The sequence below is a fragment of the Octopus sinensis genome, linkage group LG2, assembly GCF_006345805.1.
Source record: "Octopus sinensis linkage group LG2, ASM634580v1, whole genome shotgun sequence".
Classification (NCBI taxonomy): domain Eukaryota; kingdom Metazoa; phylum Mollusca; class Cephalopoda; order Octopoda; family Octopodidae; genus Octopus; species Octopus sinensis.
In genome coordinates, this window is record NC_042998.1 from 114,520,656 (window position 1) to 114,537,781 (window position 17,126).

The 17,126-nt window shown below is 33.3% G+C and overlaps 1 protein-coding gene across 1 annotated transcript; it reads right to left on the minus strand.

Annotated features, from left to right (window-relative positions):
- Positions 1-226: 226 nt before the first annotated feature.
- LOC115225700 (zinc finger BED domain-containing protein 1-like) lies at positions 227-1,096 on the minus strand. The gene has a single exon (XM_029796625.1). It carries the CDS (start codon positions 1,094-1,096, stop codon positions 227-229), a length of 870 nt encoding a protein of 289 aa, XP_029652485.1.
- Positions 1,097-17,126: the final 16,030 nt, after the last annotated feature.

A 17,126-nucleotide genomic window follows, 5' to 3' on the forward strand; every position in this document is an offset into this window, starting at 1 on the left:
CCCCGATAGAATAAGAACCGGGATTTTAAAAAGTAAGTACTTGGGTCGATACATTCGACTAAAAATTCTTGAAGGCAGTATTCTAGAATGGCCTTACGCAATGGTGAATCACTACAATTCTGCAATTCAGGTGTGTCGATAGGGCTATGTTTAAAATGTCCTATGATTTTTCGACATTTAACAAACAATGTTTCTGTATCTGCGGTTTTAAATCCATACAACATGCTCAACTAAAGCTATGAGCCAAACACGGAATATGAGTAAAATCAATTTGATTAACAGCTGAAACCAAATTTCGGACATTGTCTGTTACCAAAACCTGAATCTTCTTTGTTATATCCCAGTCTTTTACAAATTGCTTATATAACACAGCAACATTGTTAGAATAGTGACGTTCAACAACATGCACACACTCAGGTATAACACTTATTAATTTCCAGTCGTCAGCAATCCAATGACCGGTGATTCTGCAATAACTTTCATTACCCAGGGAGGTCAAAAAATCAGATTTTAGCGCAATTGCCTTTGAATTTTTCACTGCTTTTTTAACACTTTCTCTTTTGCTGTTATAAATATCAGCCAACATTTTATCAATAGTTTGCCGGCAAGGTAGTTTATATTCGGTATTTTGAAGTGCTGTACGCAATACTTGATGAAGACCATCATTTACTGTCGATATTGGCCTACCACTATTAGCTTTCCAATGTGCAAGTGATGTTTTAATGTCACGTTGTACGGTAGCACTCACCAGATGATCAAACCGACGATAAAACTGATTCAAAGTAATCTGCTTGGAGGTAAATGACAACGCCGCTGTAGACTGACTAAATGAAGCTGATTTTGCTAGGTGAGGTTTTGAGTAACGAGTGTTTGTTTTCAAGGTGGTAAGTAAGCGATCTGTTAGATCCAAGGTATGTGAACGATTTGTCGCAATGGATGCAATAAACGTTATCAGTATTTTGATATTACCATCAGCCAACAATTTAAATCCAAAATGTTCATGCAATCGAGCTGATATAGATTTATATTTCATAACTCGATTCTTCTCCGCCGCCATTTTACTGTTGTTACTATTGCTTCCTGACTTCCGGTACATTTGTTAATGGTAGGTATAAAATTAAATTTGAAACCGATTAATAAACATTTAATCGTTGAAATAAATGAACAATTAATCGATTAATTAATCGTTAAATTCTGCAACCCTAATAAATACACACACACGTACACTTACACACACACACACACACACACACACACACACATATATATATATATATATATATATATATATGTGTGTCTGTGTGTGGTGTGTGTGTGCTTTATGTACGTGTATGTGGGCTGTATGTATGTCAGCGTTTATGCTTTTCCTGTGTTAAAAACTGGTGTTGTGCAAAAGCTGTAACATAGCGATTCAACAATTAGATATGAGTAAAATAACTAACGATGTAAAATAAGAAATGGCGGTGAGTGTCCTCGATTACATCTCTTCAAGGCTGTCTTTCATCATAACCACAGTCCAAAGCCTGGATACATAGAAAGAGTAAATTTATAAAATATTTACGGGTGGTAGTGATTTAAAAAGAAAACAAGTGGCTTCTCTTTAAAAATGAATTAGAGACATTATTTAACATTGCCTTGCCAAACTGGAAAATATCCTAAAGCTAAAGCTTTGTTTTGTTGGGAGATTATTTACTTTGTTTAAAACAATGATCACAAATGATTCTCTTGTATCTTAATACTTTGTTTCTTTGTCCACTACTGCTCCTCCACTATTATCCTGTACAATGTTGATGGTGTCTAAATGCTCGCTGTGACAGATTCGAGAGTGATTAGATTATTATTGTGGATTAAGTTAGTGAAAATAATATAAGTGTTGCGATTAATCTCTGGAAAGATTATCCTCTAAAATCGATTGAAATCTAGTGACAAAAATATTTGTTTCAGTTGACCAGCGCCTAATCATGCACCCATGATTTGATTTTTACAGTTATGAATGCCAGTTGCTTTAGGCGTAGTAATGTTGTAATGGTGAATAGATAATTCCAAAAATATTTCCATTACCTGTTTTGTTAAACATTATCTCTGCATATAATATTTCAATAATTCTCAATGTTAATATGTATTTTGAACAAAAATACAACAGCAATTAGGACAACATATTGGATTGTAATAATGGAATAAGCAGATGTGCTTCAAGAAAAAACAACTGGGATTTACCCTAATTACCTATACAGAATGTCCTTCATATATATATTTATAGGCAAAAGGTTGTCTGTGCGGTATGAAGTTTACATCCCAACAACAAGTTTTCGGGTTCAGTCCCACTGTGTAGCGTCTTGGGCAAGTGTCTTCTAATGTAGGCACGGGTCAGCCAAAACCTTGTGAGTGACTTTGCTAGAGTGAAACTGAAAGAAGCCCATCATATATATATATATATATATATATATATATGATGGGCTGACCCGTGCCTATATTAGAAGACACTTGCCCAAGACGCTACGCCATATATATATATATATATATATATATATATATATATATATATATGTTTATATAATTATGAGTTAGAGGTTATGCAAACGTCAAGGGATATCTGTAGGCACTACTGGTTTATTACCTAACCATGTAGAGGTCAAAGATATAAGGTAAACAGTAGTTGGTAATTAAAATGGTAAACCGTAGTTTAATATATTGAGATAAGAAAAGAAATGGAGCAACAATTAACAATTAGAAGTTGATCATTGGTATTAAATGGTCATAGTTTAATTGTAGTTAAAATAGCATTTGCAGCTGTTTCGGATTGTTATTTTGTTTAGGCAAATTTACCTCAAAACACAACTAAAATAGCTGTAAATGTTAATTTAACTACAATTAAACTATGACCATTTAATACCAATGATCAACTTCTAATAATAATTGTTACTCCGTTTCTTTTCTTATCCGGCAATATATATATATATATATATATATATATATATATATATAATTAATCAATATAGGGTGGCAAAAAATTTTGTAGAATTTTTTTTTTTTGCCACCAGCGACCTAGTGGGAAAAAATTAAATAGTCATAGACCATTTTTAAGTTCAACATCACAATCAAGGAACGGCCATAATAGGCCATTCACCCACTAGAAATAACAGCCAAAAGCTTCAACCGCAAAATAACATCAATTCGTAAACCAGGAGAAAATTAAAAAACATTTACCCTGTAATTTCTTATACGATGCACCGTTTCATCTACTGTTTTATGGTAAACTAACTGATTAAATTAAATCAAGCCAATCTTCCATAGGCCCTTAGAATCATCAGTAAGAAATAGCCAAGTCGGAACAGATATTTTCACGAGGCATTTCCTTCCCGCCTCGGCAATATCTGACCTAAAATTTTCAAATCATCGCACTCGCGCCAAATTATCGGCAGCAAATAAATATAAGCCGCCGATTCCATTACGGAATTAACCACAAAATTCATAATTAATCAATATAGGGTGGCAAAAAATTTTGTAGAATTTTTTTTTTTTTTTTTTTTTGCCACCAGCGGCCTAGTGGGAAAAAATTAAATAGTCATAGACCATTTTTAAGTTCAACATCACAATCAAGGAACGGCCATAATAGGCCATTCACCCACTAGAAATAACAGCCAAAAGCTTCAACCGCAAAATAACATCAATTCCGTAAACCAGGAGAAAATTAAAAAACATTTACCCTGTAATTTCTTATACGATGCACCGTTTCATCTACTGTTTAATGGTAAACTAACCTGATTAAATTAAATCAAGCCAATCTCCATAGGCCCTTAGATCATCAGTAAGAAATAGCCAAGTCGGAACAGATATTTTCACGAGGCATTTCCTCCCTGCCTCGGCAATATCTGACCTAAAATTTTCAAATCATCGCACTCGCGCCAAATTTATCGGCAGCAAATAAATATAAGCCGCCGATTCCATTACGGAATTAACCAAAAATTCATAAACTCAATATAGGGTGGCAAAAAATTTTGTAGAATTTTTTTTTTTTTTTTTTTTTTTGCCACCAGCGGCCTAGTGGGAAAAAATTAAATAGTCATAGACCATTTTTAAGTTCAACATCACAATCAAGGAACGGCCATAATAGGCCATTCACCCACTAGAAAAACAGCCAAAAGCTTCACCGCAAAATAAATCAATTCCGTAAACCAGGAGAAAATTAAAAAAACATTTACCCTGTAATTTCTTATACGATGCACCGTTTCATCTACTGTTTAATGGTAAACTAACCTGATTAAATTAAATCAAGCCAATCTTCCATAGGCCCTTAGAATCATCAGTAAGAAATAGCCAAGTCGGAACAGATATTTTCACGAGGCATTTCCTTCCCTGCCTCGGCAATATCTGACCTAAAATTTTCAAATCATCGCACTCGCGCCAAATTTATCGGCAGCAAATAAATATAAGCCGCCGATTCCATTACGGAATTAACCACAAAATTCATAATTAATCAATATAGGGTGGCAAAAAATTTTGTAGAATTTTTTTTTTTTTTTTTTTTTGCCACCAGCGGCCTAGTGGGAAAAAATTAAATAGTCATAGACCATTTTTAAGTTCAACATCACAATCAAGGAACGGCCATAATAGGCCATTCACCCACTAGAAATAACAGCCAAAAGCTTCAACTATATTGATTAATTATGAATTTTCTGGTTAATTCCGTAATGGAATCGGCGGCTTATATTTATTTGCTGCCGATAAATTTGGCGCGAGTGCGATGATTTGAAAATTTTAGGTCAGATATTGCCGAGGCAGGGAAGGAAATGCCTCGTGAAAATATCTGTTCCGACTTGGCTATTTCTTACTGATGATTCTAAGGGCCTATGGAAGATTGGCTTGATTTAATTTAATCAGGTTAGTTTACCATTAAACAGTAGATGAAACGGTGCATCGTATAAGAAATTACAGGGTAAATGTTTTTTAATTTTCTCCTGGTTTACGGAATTGATGTTTGGCGCGAGTGCGATGATTTGAAAATTTTAGGTCAGATATTGCCGAGGCAGGGAAGGAAATGCCTCGTGAAAATATCTGTTCCGACTTGGCTATTTCTTACTGATGATTCTAAGGGCCTATGGAAGATTGGCTTGATTTAATTTAATCAGGTTAGTTTACCATTAAACAGTAGATGAAACGGTGCATCGTATAAGAAATTACAGGGTAAATGTTTTTTAATTTTCTCCTGGTTTACGGAATTGATGTTATTTTGCGGTTGAAGCTTTTGGCTGTTATTTCTAGTGGGTGAATGGCCTATTATGGCCGTTCCTTGATTGTGATGTTGAACTTAAAAATGGTCTATGACTATTTAATTTTTTCCCACTAGGCCGCTGGTGGCAAAAAAAAAAAAAAAAAAAAAAAAAAAAAAATTCTACAAAATTTTTGCCACCCTATATTGATTAATTATGAATTTTCTGGTTAATCCCGTAATGGAATCGGCGGCTTATATTTATTTGCTGCCGATAAATTTGGCGCGAGTGCGATGATTTGAAAATTTTAGGTCAGATATTGCCGAGGCAGGGAAGGAAATGCCTCGTGAAAATATCTGTTCCGACTTGGCTATTTCTTACTGATGATTCTAAGGGCCTATGGAAGATTGGCTTGATTTATTTAATCATCAGGTTAGTTTACCATTAAACAGTAGATGAAACGGTGCATCGTATAAGAAATTACAGGGTAAATGTTTTTTATTTTCTCCTGGTTTACGGAATTGATGTTATTTTGCGGTTGAAGCTTTTGGCTGTTATTTCTAGTGGGTGAATGGCCTATTATGGCCGTTCCTTGATTGTGATGATATATATATATATATATGAAAATCTGTGTCGGTGTGTTTACATCATGTGTTGATGTGTTAACTTAGCGATACTAGGCTTGAAAATAAAATACACCATAAGTACTGAGATCGATTCATTCGACTACACACACACAAATATTTATGTAGTGTGTGTGTTTTTTTATATATATATCATATATATATAATATATATATATATATATATAATATATATATATATATATATATATATATATATATATATATATATATAGATATATATCTATATATAATATATATGAAGGACTTACCCGTCAAAGACGACGTATGAGTGTTCAGCTTTTGTTGAACGACTTGCACGAATATGTTTATAGTGAATAAATGTATGTGCTGTAAATTAGCTCGCGGCCTCAATGAAACCGACATTGCCTGAACAGGTGTAAGTTGTACGCCTAGTCATATGTCGAAGTGATCGCAAATCAAAATGAGATGATGTTGACCCACACATTCAAACAGATTCGCCCACACAAACGTATACATATGCAAAAGAAGAGAAAGAGAGAGAGAGAGAGAGAGAGAGAGAGAGAGAGAGAGAGAGAGAGAGAGAGAGAAAGAGTAATGTTATGCAGATATATATATATTAACGTCTATAGTTGAAATTTATAAGACATGCAAATCATTAATTCAAAGGCAGTACAAACGAAGTATATATCTTTTCCTCTTAGTCAACGAAGTTTTACAATTTTTCACATACACACACATGTTGCCTATATGAGCAATCTTTCCTCAAAACACATACGCACACACATACTTAGAAATACAAACTCATATACACACATGTGTATGTGATCATAAACATCACGTGATCACACGTGATCATGTGACTGACCAGACCATCAGATGTTGTTACACATCGCTGGTCACAATGCGTTCGCATTGTTTTAGCCTTCGAATGACGCCACCCCCCTGGCTAAGCGAGCAGGCCATGTGATCATAAACATACATGCTTATATATGCATATCTATACACACACAAGCGTGTATTTGGACTGAAATGTGCATATACATACATTATATCTATCTATCTATCTATCTATCTATCTATCTATCTATCTATATATATATATATATATATTATATATATATTATATATATTATATATATATATATATATGTATGTATGTATGTATGTATGCATCGTGGCACGCCGTCTGTTACGACGACGCGGGATCCAGTTGATCCGATCACGGATCAGCCTGCTGATAAAATTAATGTGCAAGTTGCTGGGCACTCCACACGTGAACCTCTAGCGTAGAGCTCGGGGAGATTCAGCGTGACACAGACTGTGACAAGGCTGGTTCTTTGAAATACAGAAACGGGAAGAAAGAGTGAGAGAAAGTTATGGTAAAAGAATACACAAAGGTTCGCCACGACCCCTGCCAGAGCCTCGTGAAGATTTAGGTGTTTTCGCTCACTAAACATTCACAAGGCCCTTGGAAATCGAAACTGCGAGTCCGCTGTCCTAACCACTGGGCCATTGCGCCTCCACTATATATACATATACACATACATACATACATACATACATACATACATACATACATACATACATACATACACACACACACACACACACACACACACACACACACACACATATATATATATATATATATATGCGTTTACATATATGCGTACATATATATTCATACGTTCATTTATCCATTCATCCATACATAATCTTGTTAAAACAGGTTCTCCAACACCCATATACATGTATATATATATATATATATATATACATAATACATATATATATATGCATATATATAAATGTATGTGTAAACACACTCACACACTCATGCACACATAATCATATATATATATATAGGTAGGTGAGTAAGCATATATGCATACATGAGGTTTAGTTTATGTTTTCACGCAATAAAAACGTCAAATTGAAGCAATTTTCTTAAACATGCGTCTCAAAGTAAATAAAATGCTTTCACTCTCTTTGCCATCAAAATATTTTTCAATCACTACGGGCGCTTAATATTTTTTTTCTTTGTCTTCAAGTAAAAGCGTGTAAAGTACAAACAACAACCACAAAACTACATACATGAGCATGCAGATTGCTTATGCACCAATATACACGGAATAAGAATCCTGAAAATAACGAAGCAGACTCAAGAAAATAACAACAAAACGACATGCAAGAATTAAACAGGTTTTGAATCCCTTCTCTGTATCAGATATTAACCCATGCCGTTTCCTCCGTCAACAAGCTTATTTTTACTTAGACATATTCGATGGTCCCCATATAACCTCTGTGCATGTTATCTTTATGTCTGTATGCCTCCCTATATTCATAAATACATACATACATATGTATACGTCTGTATATATGTGTGTATGCATATATACGTATTTATGTTTGTGTTTATATATATAAACATACATGTATGTATATTAATATACAAATATGTGTGTACATATATATATATCTATGTGTGTATGTATATATATATATCTATATGTATCTATCTATCTATCTTTATATATATATCTATATCTATCTATCTATCTATCTATCTATCTATATATATATATATATATATAACGTACGTGCATCTATGCCTGCATAAATACACATAAACATGAATAAATACGCACGTAAACATACGTTAGTGTGTATGTACAGATGTAAAGATGTGTATATATGCGTGTTTGTAAAGGTATATATATCTATGAAAATCTATTTATCTATAAGTGTCTCTCTTTCTCACTATCACTATACATATATATATATATATATATATATATATATATATATATACATATATGTATATTATATGTACGTATATATATGTATATATATATTTATATGTATGTATATATATATATATATATATATACAAACATATATATACACATACATACATGTGTATACATACACATACATACATATGTATATATATATATATATAAATGCATACTGATATATGTACATATATGTATAAATGTATGTGTGTATATGAATATATATGCATGTATATGTGGATACACGTATATCTGAATTGGAGTATGTATACATGTATGTGAATAAACTCGGTTTTCGAGGGTGTTATCGGCAAACGGCAAATAAACTTGATGTTTTTGTTTGAAGTAGTTTCCTCTATTGAAAGTAAGTGTTTTATTGTCACCGGAATTCTTTCTTATAGTCAGAACGAGAGATCGTGACTTCCTGAAGAACGTTATTTTTCTGTCTTCTTATTCACTATGATAAATAGAAAAGAAGCTTAAATCATTTCAGACATTTTCTACGAAACGACATAAGTACACAGCAGTAAAACAGCATTTCTTTCCAAGAAATACTGTTTGACTTGGGGAAGACAGTCGAATATATAAATAACATCCACTGAATGCTGTACTATTAATAATAATAATAATAATAATAATAATAATAATAATAATAATAATAATAATAATAATAATAATAATAATAATAATAATAATAATAATAATAATGATAATAATAATAATAAAGATCTGTAGGATATGAAAAAATTGGCGTTAAAATTTAAGATGAAGAAAAAATGAATCGTGCCATAATCGTAGACGAAAATTTTCCGGAGTTTATTATAAATTTATTTTGTTATTTGTCTTGTTTTATGGTATTTTATGTGTGAGTTATGGTAAGTGTGTTTATATATGTCTATGTGGGATCTGTGTCGGCATGTGTGTGTGTGTGCGTGTGTGTGGTGTATAGTGTGGTGTGTGTGTGTATGTGTGTGTGTGTGTGTGTGTGAGCCTAGGATTGTTAGTGAAATGCTGTAAGTGCTATGAGCACAAAGTAAGAATGTGATTGATACGCCATCGCAAATATTCAGCATTTCTAACAAAGAAATACCTACCTGCATGTATACATACATACATGCATACATACATACATACATACATACATACATACATACATACATACATACATACATACATACACACATACATACATATATACATACATACATAAATGCATACATATATCACTAAACCTCTTCCTATTTTCTATCCTTGTTTATTTCTGTGTTCCTTTCTGTTGAAGAGCCTAGGCTCGAAACGTAAAAGACTTTCTCACTTCCCGAGCGTTGAACTAATACGTCTGTTTGTTGTTTACACACTCGTTTCGGCTTTTGTTTTTTGTAAATTCTCACTATATATATATATATACGTGTGCATGTACATGCATACATGCATACAATATATATATATATTTCGATAAAAATACAGTGTACATTCAAACACAAAAGAGATACCCAAAGAATAGGATATCTGACTCACTAGAAAGAGCAGTTAAACTCCAAGCCACTAATTGTTGTAATTCCGAAAGTGATTGAAAAATAAAAAACTTATATACAAACACACACACCCATATATATATATATATATATATATATATATATTATATACATATACATACAGACAATGCGAATACACACACTCACACATACACACGCGTATATTTATCTTAAATAACTTAGTCCCTAACCATGACTGACTTAAGCCGTGTGTAAGTTATTAAAGTCCCCTGCCATACTCTTTAGTTTGTTTTTGGATTTCGCAGCCCACTTACGTTGGGTCTTGTTGTTTATTTTAATATATCTAGGTGTATGTGGTTTGACTGGTATTTCTTTTAGAAATACCAGCACCCTTTGAATGAGGTTGTTGTCTTTCCTTGATTTCCTTCGGAATAATTTTGAATAAGGTAGCACCAATTGTGAAAATAGAATGGATCACAAATTTCTCATGTGATGAGGTCCAGATTTTTGTATCCGATATAGAAAACTCAGGGATCATGCCTTGAGGCACTTGTAAATTCGACACAAGCGCTTTGTGTGGGTGTTGGTACGAGGGGCGTTCAATAAGTAATGCCCCTGACCCACTTCCCATAGAAGTAGAGCAACGAAACTTGGAACAGTTATTAGTCTTTTTCGACATAGGAACCACTCAGAGTTACGCATTTCTCCCATCGTTTGATGCAGCTCTGGAGACCGTTTTTGTAGAAGACTCTAGCTTGGTCCTCCAACCACGACGTGACTTCAGAAATCAAGGCTGCATCATCTGGGAAACGCTTTCCTTTCAAAAACAACTTCATGGCTGGAAGAGGTGAAAATCTGAGGGTCCAAGGTCAGGAGAGTAGGGGGATGGGGGATGAGTTCATAGCCGCACGCCTGTGCTTCTGATCTGGTGACACGCGAGTTGTGGATCGGAGCGTTGTCCTGCAGGGGGAGGATGCCTTTGCTGATCTTGCCCCGCCTCTTGATTTTGATAGCTTCTCTTAATTTCCTCAAAAGTGAAGCATAATAGACTCCTGTAATTGTGGCACCCTTTGCCAGGAAATCCGTCCTGGTCCCAGAAGACTGTAAGCATGACTTTGCCAGCGGAGGGCTGCACCCTTGCCTTCTTTGGAGGAGGTGAGTCCCGGTGCTTCCACTGCATTGACTCGGCTTTGGTCTCTGAATCATAGTGATGGACCCAGGTTTTATCCTATGCAATCAGTCTTTTGAAAAATTTTGACTCATCTTCTTGGCACATCTCCAAATTCATCCTCGAGCAATCGACGCGTTTCTTGCTTCTGGAAGTGTGAGCAACCTGGGAATCCATCTGGCAACACCTTTTGCATATGCAAATGTCATGAATGATATTTTCCACAGACCCGGTACTAATCTTGACCTCATGGGCTTTGGCGAATAGTTATGCGTCGACCTTCCAAAATGGCAGCCTCAACTTGACAGACAGATGCCTCATCAATGGCAGAAGGGCGACCAGATCTGGGAGCTGTTTCCCCACAGATTTCCGTCCATGTTTGAATTCACGATGCCAGCGTTTTACAAGGTCATATGATGGGGCATCATCACCATAAGTTACTTTCATTTCATCAAAAGTCTCCCGTGGTGTGCGTCCTTTCAAATACAAAAACCGGATCACTGCTCGACACTCAACATGCTCCATTTCACACTTGACTCAGTTCAAACACCTGTAAATCGGAAACCACAATTAGTTCAGAGCTGTAATTTGCCACTTACTCTATAGTAAGATATAAATAATTGCACATGCAAAATTTCAGCTAGATCAAACAAATGCAAGTGGGTCAGAGGCATTACTTATTGAACGCCCCTCGTAGGTGTGTGTTTATATATGTCTTTCACATGGAATAACTTACACATGCGCAAATAATGTAACGCTTATCGCGGCGTCCGAGAAAATAGAGTTAAAGAATTTTGATACAACTCCAGGAATGAAGGACTGTCATGCTATTAATTTTATGAAGAGTATCTGGAGTGCTTTATTGCTTATAACGTTTTGTTTTGCATACAGAGTCCATTATGGGCAGTGATATATAAGGTGGGACCTCGCAAACATGGAGAAGAATAGACGGATAGGTACATAGGTTATAAGAACAGACAAGTACACATACGCAAATGGAGACTGAAACACATGACCATATATATACACACACACTTTACTCCGCGCAAGGACACATATGGAGACACGGGTCCACACATATAGAGATGCACATCCATACATACAAACATGGTACGTAATTGTAAAACACACATATGCACACACAAGGAGACAGAGGTGCACGCATATACAAACACACGCTTACAAACACATACATAGAAAATGCACAAACACGGACATGCAAGCACATGAATATGCAGAATACATACAGATGCACACACATTCATACATATATACATATGCATACACACACATATATACATACACATATGCATACATACATACACACATACATACATACGTACATGCATGCATGCACAGACACAGACACACACACACACACAGACCCACACACATCTGCACAAGCAAACAAAAAGGAACGAAAATTTTTAGGAAAATTTTTAGGAAAATAAAAATAAGAAATAAGTGGAAATTTTACCGGTGAGTGTGTTAAATTATAAGACACAAAAAGAAAAATGGCTCTCCCCAGACACAACAGTTTATATATATATATATATATATATATATCAAATGAAATAAATAAAAAACATGACCTAAAGGATGTTGCGGTACATATGTTTCGGGCTTTATAGAACAACTTATTTTTTATGCTACTAGCTGGCATATACAGTGCTTACATTTATCAAGTATTCACCCTGAATTTATATATATATATATATATATATATATATATATATATATATATATATATATATATATATATGTGTTGTGTACATATATATAATTATATATATATATATATATATATACCAGGTGGTGCTATTAAGTTAGACATGCCTGGGCCAATAATGGCCGAAACCTATCAAAGTATCAAAGTATATATATATATAATATATATATATATATATATATATAATATATATATATATACATATATATATATTATATATAGATATACTCCTACTGCTACTACTACTACTACGCTACTACTACTACTACTCTACTACTACTACTACTACTACTAGTAGTAGAGGAACGAATGGTATTAATGTGCGGATGTGGTGTGTGTGGTGGCGCTGGATTTATTTGCTGTACATTCTGCAAATTTTATGGGTGGTCATTCATTCAGCAAATTGAAGGATGGTAGCACATATCTTTGGTTTATATATACAAGACGTGACTCTCCTCAATAAACTCGGAACCCAACAGGTGGTCAGTTGTTATACATTGGAGTTTGTTGACCTAATTAATTACTGCTACCGTCTTGTGGTGAATTTTCACTGCTTCTGGTGTGTATAATCTTAAACATTGGTATGTTCGTTTATTTGTTTGGGTTCCTTCATTGTTCTATAATTTGTTCCTTCGTTTCAAAATATTTTTTCAAATTCCATGAATGATATTTTGTCTATGTTTTTGTTTTTTATGTTCTCGTTTCTCATTTTGTCTAGGATTTTTTGATGTCCTCTACCCATCTATGTATGTATATATACATATATATGTATGTATATATGCATATATTTATATTATATTATGTTATACATACATATAATATATATATATAGGCATATGAAAGGTGCTGAAAAGTTCCTGAATTTAAAGGTGTTGCGAAAGGTCTTGTCGCAGGCCCAAACTCCCGAGCTTGTGTTTTACAAGGCTTAGAAAAACTGAAGGATCACTGCAATAAGTGTGTGAATCTAAGTGGGGAATTTCTTGAATAAAATCATAATTAACTGACCCTCATGATTTCCTTTTACATCAGCCCAACAACATTTGACCACCCATTTTTATGTATGGGAGTGTCTCGTTCTTGTTTTCGTATACATTTGCAGCTTTCTTCCAAGGAATCTAATGCTCTAAGCTTAGTTTTTTCTTGGGGCTGGTCAGATTGGAGCAATCTCGAGTATGACCAGCTGAAATTGCAAAGATAATCTGGATCTCGACTGAGGATAGAAAACTCCGAATGACCAGTCCTTGTTTTCTTTGTATCGTCTATCTGGATGTTTTGCGTTCTTGTCCCATTTTGTATTTTTTATATATATAAAAAATATATATGTATACACCTACAAACACACACCACACACAAACATACACACACACACAAACACACAACACCACACACAAACACACACATATATATATTATATATATATATATATATATATACATAATAACTAGGACTGGGTTTGAATATTAAAAACAGAACTTGCAAAGTGTGCCATGAGAGTCTAACATGTAAAGGAAGAGAATCATACACTCACACACACACACACACACACACACACGTACACACACACACACATAAAAGTATAACCATACAAGGTGAAATATAATTTAGTTTCTGTAGCAATGATACAAGACATAGAGAAGTGGGGACAGAATAATCTTTTTTTTTATAAAACAAACAGATACAGCCACAATTAAATTTGGTTTCCTGCCACTTAGATAAATTTTTCATTGAATATAACAGAAAACATAATTGCCGTAAATTAGAAGAAATATATATCAATCTATATTCATTTGCAAATGACATACGAAAGAATAGTTTCCTAAAAGTGTATGGACACATGCACATACATACATACATAATACATACATACATACATACATACATACATACATACATACATATGTATATACGTATATATACATATATATGTATATATATATGCACACACACACACACACACACACACACACATATATATATATATATATTATATATATATTATATATATATATATGTGTGTGTGTGTGTGTGAGTGTGTATGTGCGTGTGTGCGTAAGTTTTATACATGTATATAGTATATTTACATAAGTATACATCTCTCGGCCGTCCTTCTGTCCCCTTACATTAATGTATATGTATGTGTACAGATATTTGCTTATATATATATATAAAGACATTTATGTGTATGTGTGTATGTATGTACACATAGTTTAGTACAAATTTTCTGAAAAATTGTAGAGTGTATTTACATCTGTAAAGATTTGCACTATGAATACATAATCATTAGCACCATAGAGAATGGTAAGCGCATTCATATGTCCACACCACACACACACACACACACACATATATATATATATATATATATATATATATGTACATATACATATATATAATATGGTTTTATAGATATCTATATATCTACCTATGTTTATATGCTAATATAAAAGCATGTATATATAATTATATCACTCTTTATATACGCGTATGTGTGTGCGTAGAAGTGTACATATATGCATGCATATACCTGCATACGGACACATTTTCTTTTATATATACATCTATTTACATTTTCTTTTATAATATAGACAAAGCTTTCTATTCTGGAATCTTTATTTTTGATATTAAATCACGGACATTGATACATAAACACAAAAAGAAATTAAAAAACAACGTAATTGGCTACACTCAATAAAAACTATATTGCAACGTATGTATATACAGACACTAGATCTGCGGACACATCTATATATCAAACCATGTACATATGTATTTGCACTGAGGTGTATGTGTGTGGTGTGTGTGTGCTGTGTGTGTGTGTGTGTGTGTGTGTATTTATTTGAGAATCAGTATTGGAAATATAAAGAAGCCATACTAATTAAAACTTGTGCACAAAAATTATTACTGATATTTTTCAATAGAGAGAACGTTTCTTTTTTTAAATGATACATACATAAGTACATAAATACATACATATATATATATATATATATATATCTATATAGACATATAGATAGATATTCAGAAATAGTAAGCATTAGACAATGGACATTATTGCATCGGTCACTTGTGAGACTATAATGAGTCGCTAATTGCTGGAGAAAAACATTTAAATATGTTCAGCGGCCTCACACACAATAGACCGCTTTAAGTTTTCCTCTTTCATAGAACAATTACAAGATTGAGCGTTCCACTTTCCATGAAAACTAAAACATACACTCTAAACGAATGCAAAGTAAAAAAAAAAAAAAAATATATATATATAAGAGGCAAATAAATAAAAAAATAATTATCTAAATTACAATAATATTAAACAAAGGTATAAAAATGAGTGGCGATAAGGAAAATAATGGCATCGATGTTGACAATGATGATGAGGTTGATTATCACGATGATAATAACTGTAATAATGATGTAATAATAGTGGCGGTATTAATATGTAAATAAACGTGTGTGTGTGACTCAATGTCCTTTTCTCGTTCTCTCTGTTTCTGTATACATACATACATACATACATACATACACACACATATATATATACACATAGATATATATACATATACACATATATACATGCGTGTGTATATATATATATACATATATACACACACATACATATATATCTATATATATATGCACACACACGTATATACATACATACATACATACATACATACATACATACATACATACATACATACATACATACATACATATGTCTGCTTCGCGTCATCGTGCGAATGTAAGTTTTTCTGTGTACGAGTTTAGAAGACTACGTCTGTATATGCAAGTGTGCGTTCCGGCATGGAAATCTAAAGGGAAAATTTGTTTTTAAATATATAGTAAATTAGTTATTTATTCAAAAGAATGAGATTTCATTGCTTTCTTTGTTTTATTTTATTTTTTTTCATTTCCAAATGTAAGTTGGTGTGTCTGATAGATTGGATGTGTGTTATAGAAAGTTCTTTGTCGTGTTTCTTCCAAGTCTTCAAATTTTGAATATAGATTTCTACAATTTCAGCTTTTGCCTTTCATGCTTTTGAGATCAATAAGATAAAGTATTTGTCTGGTATTGTTTGCGATGTTATCGACTAACCCCGTTCACTTATATATTAGTTTGTCTT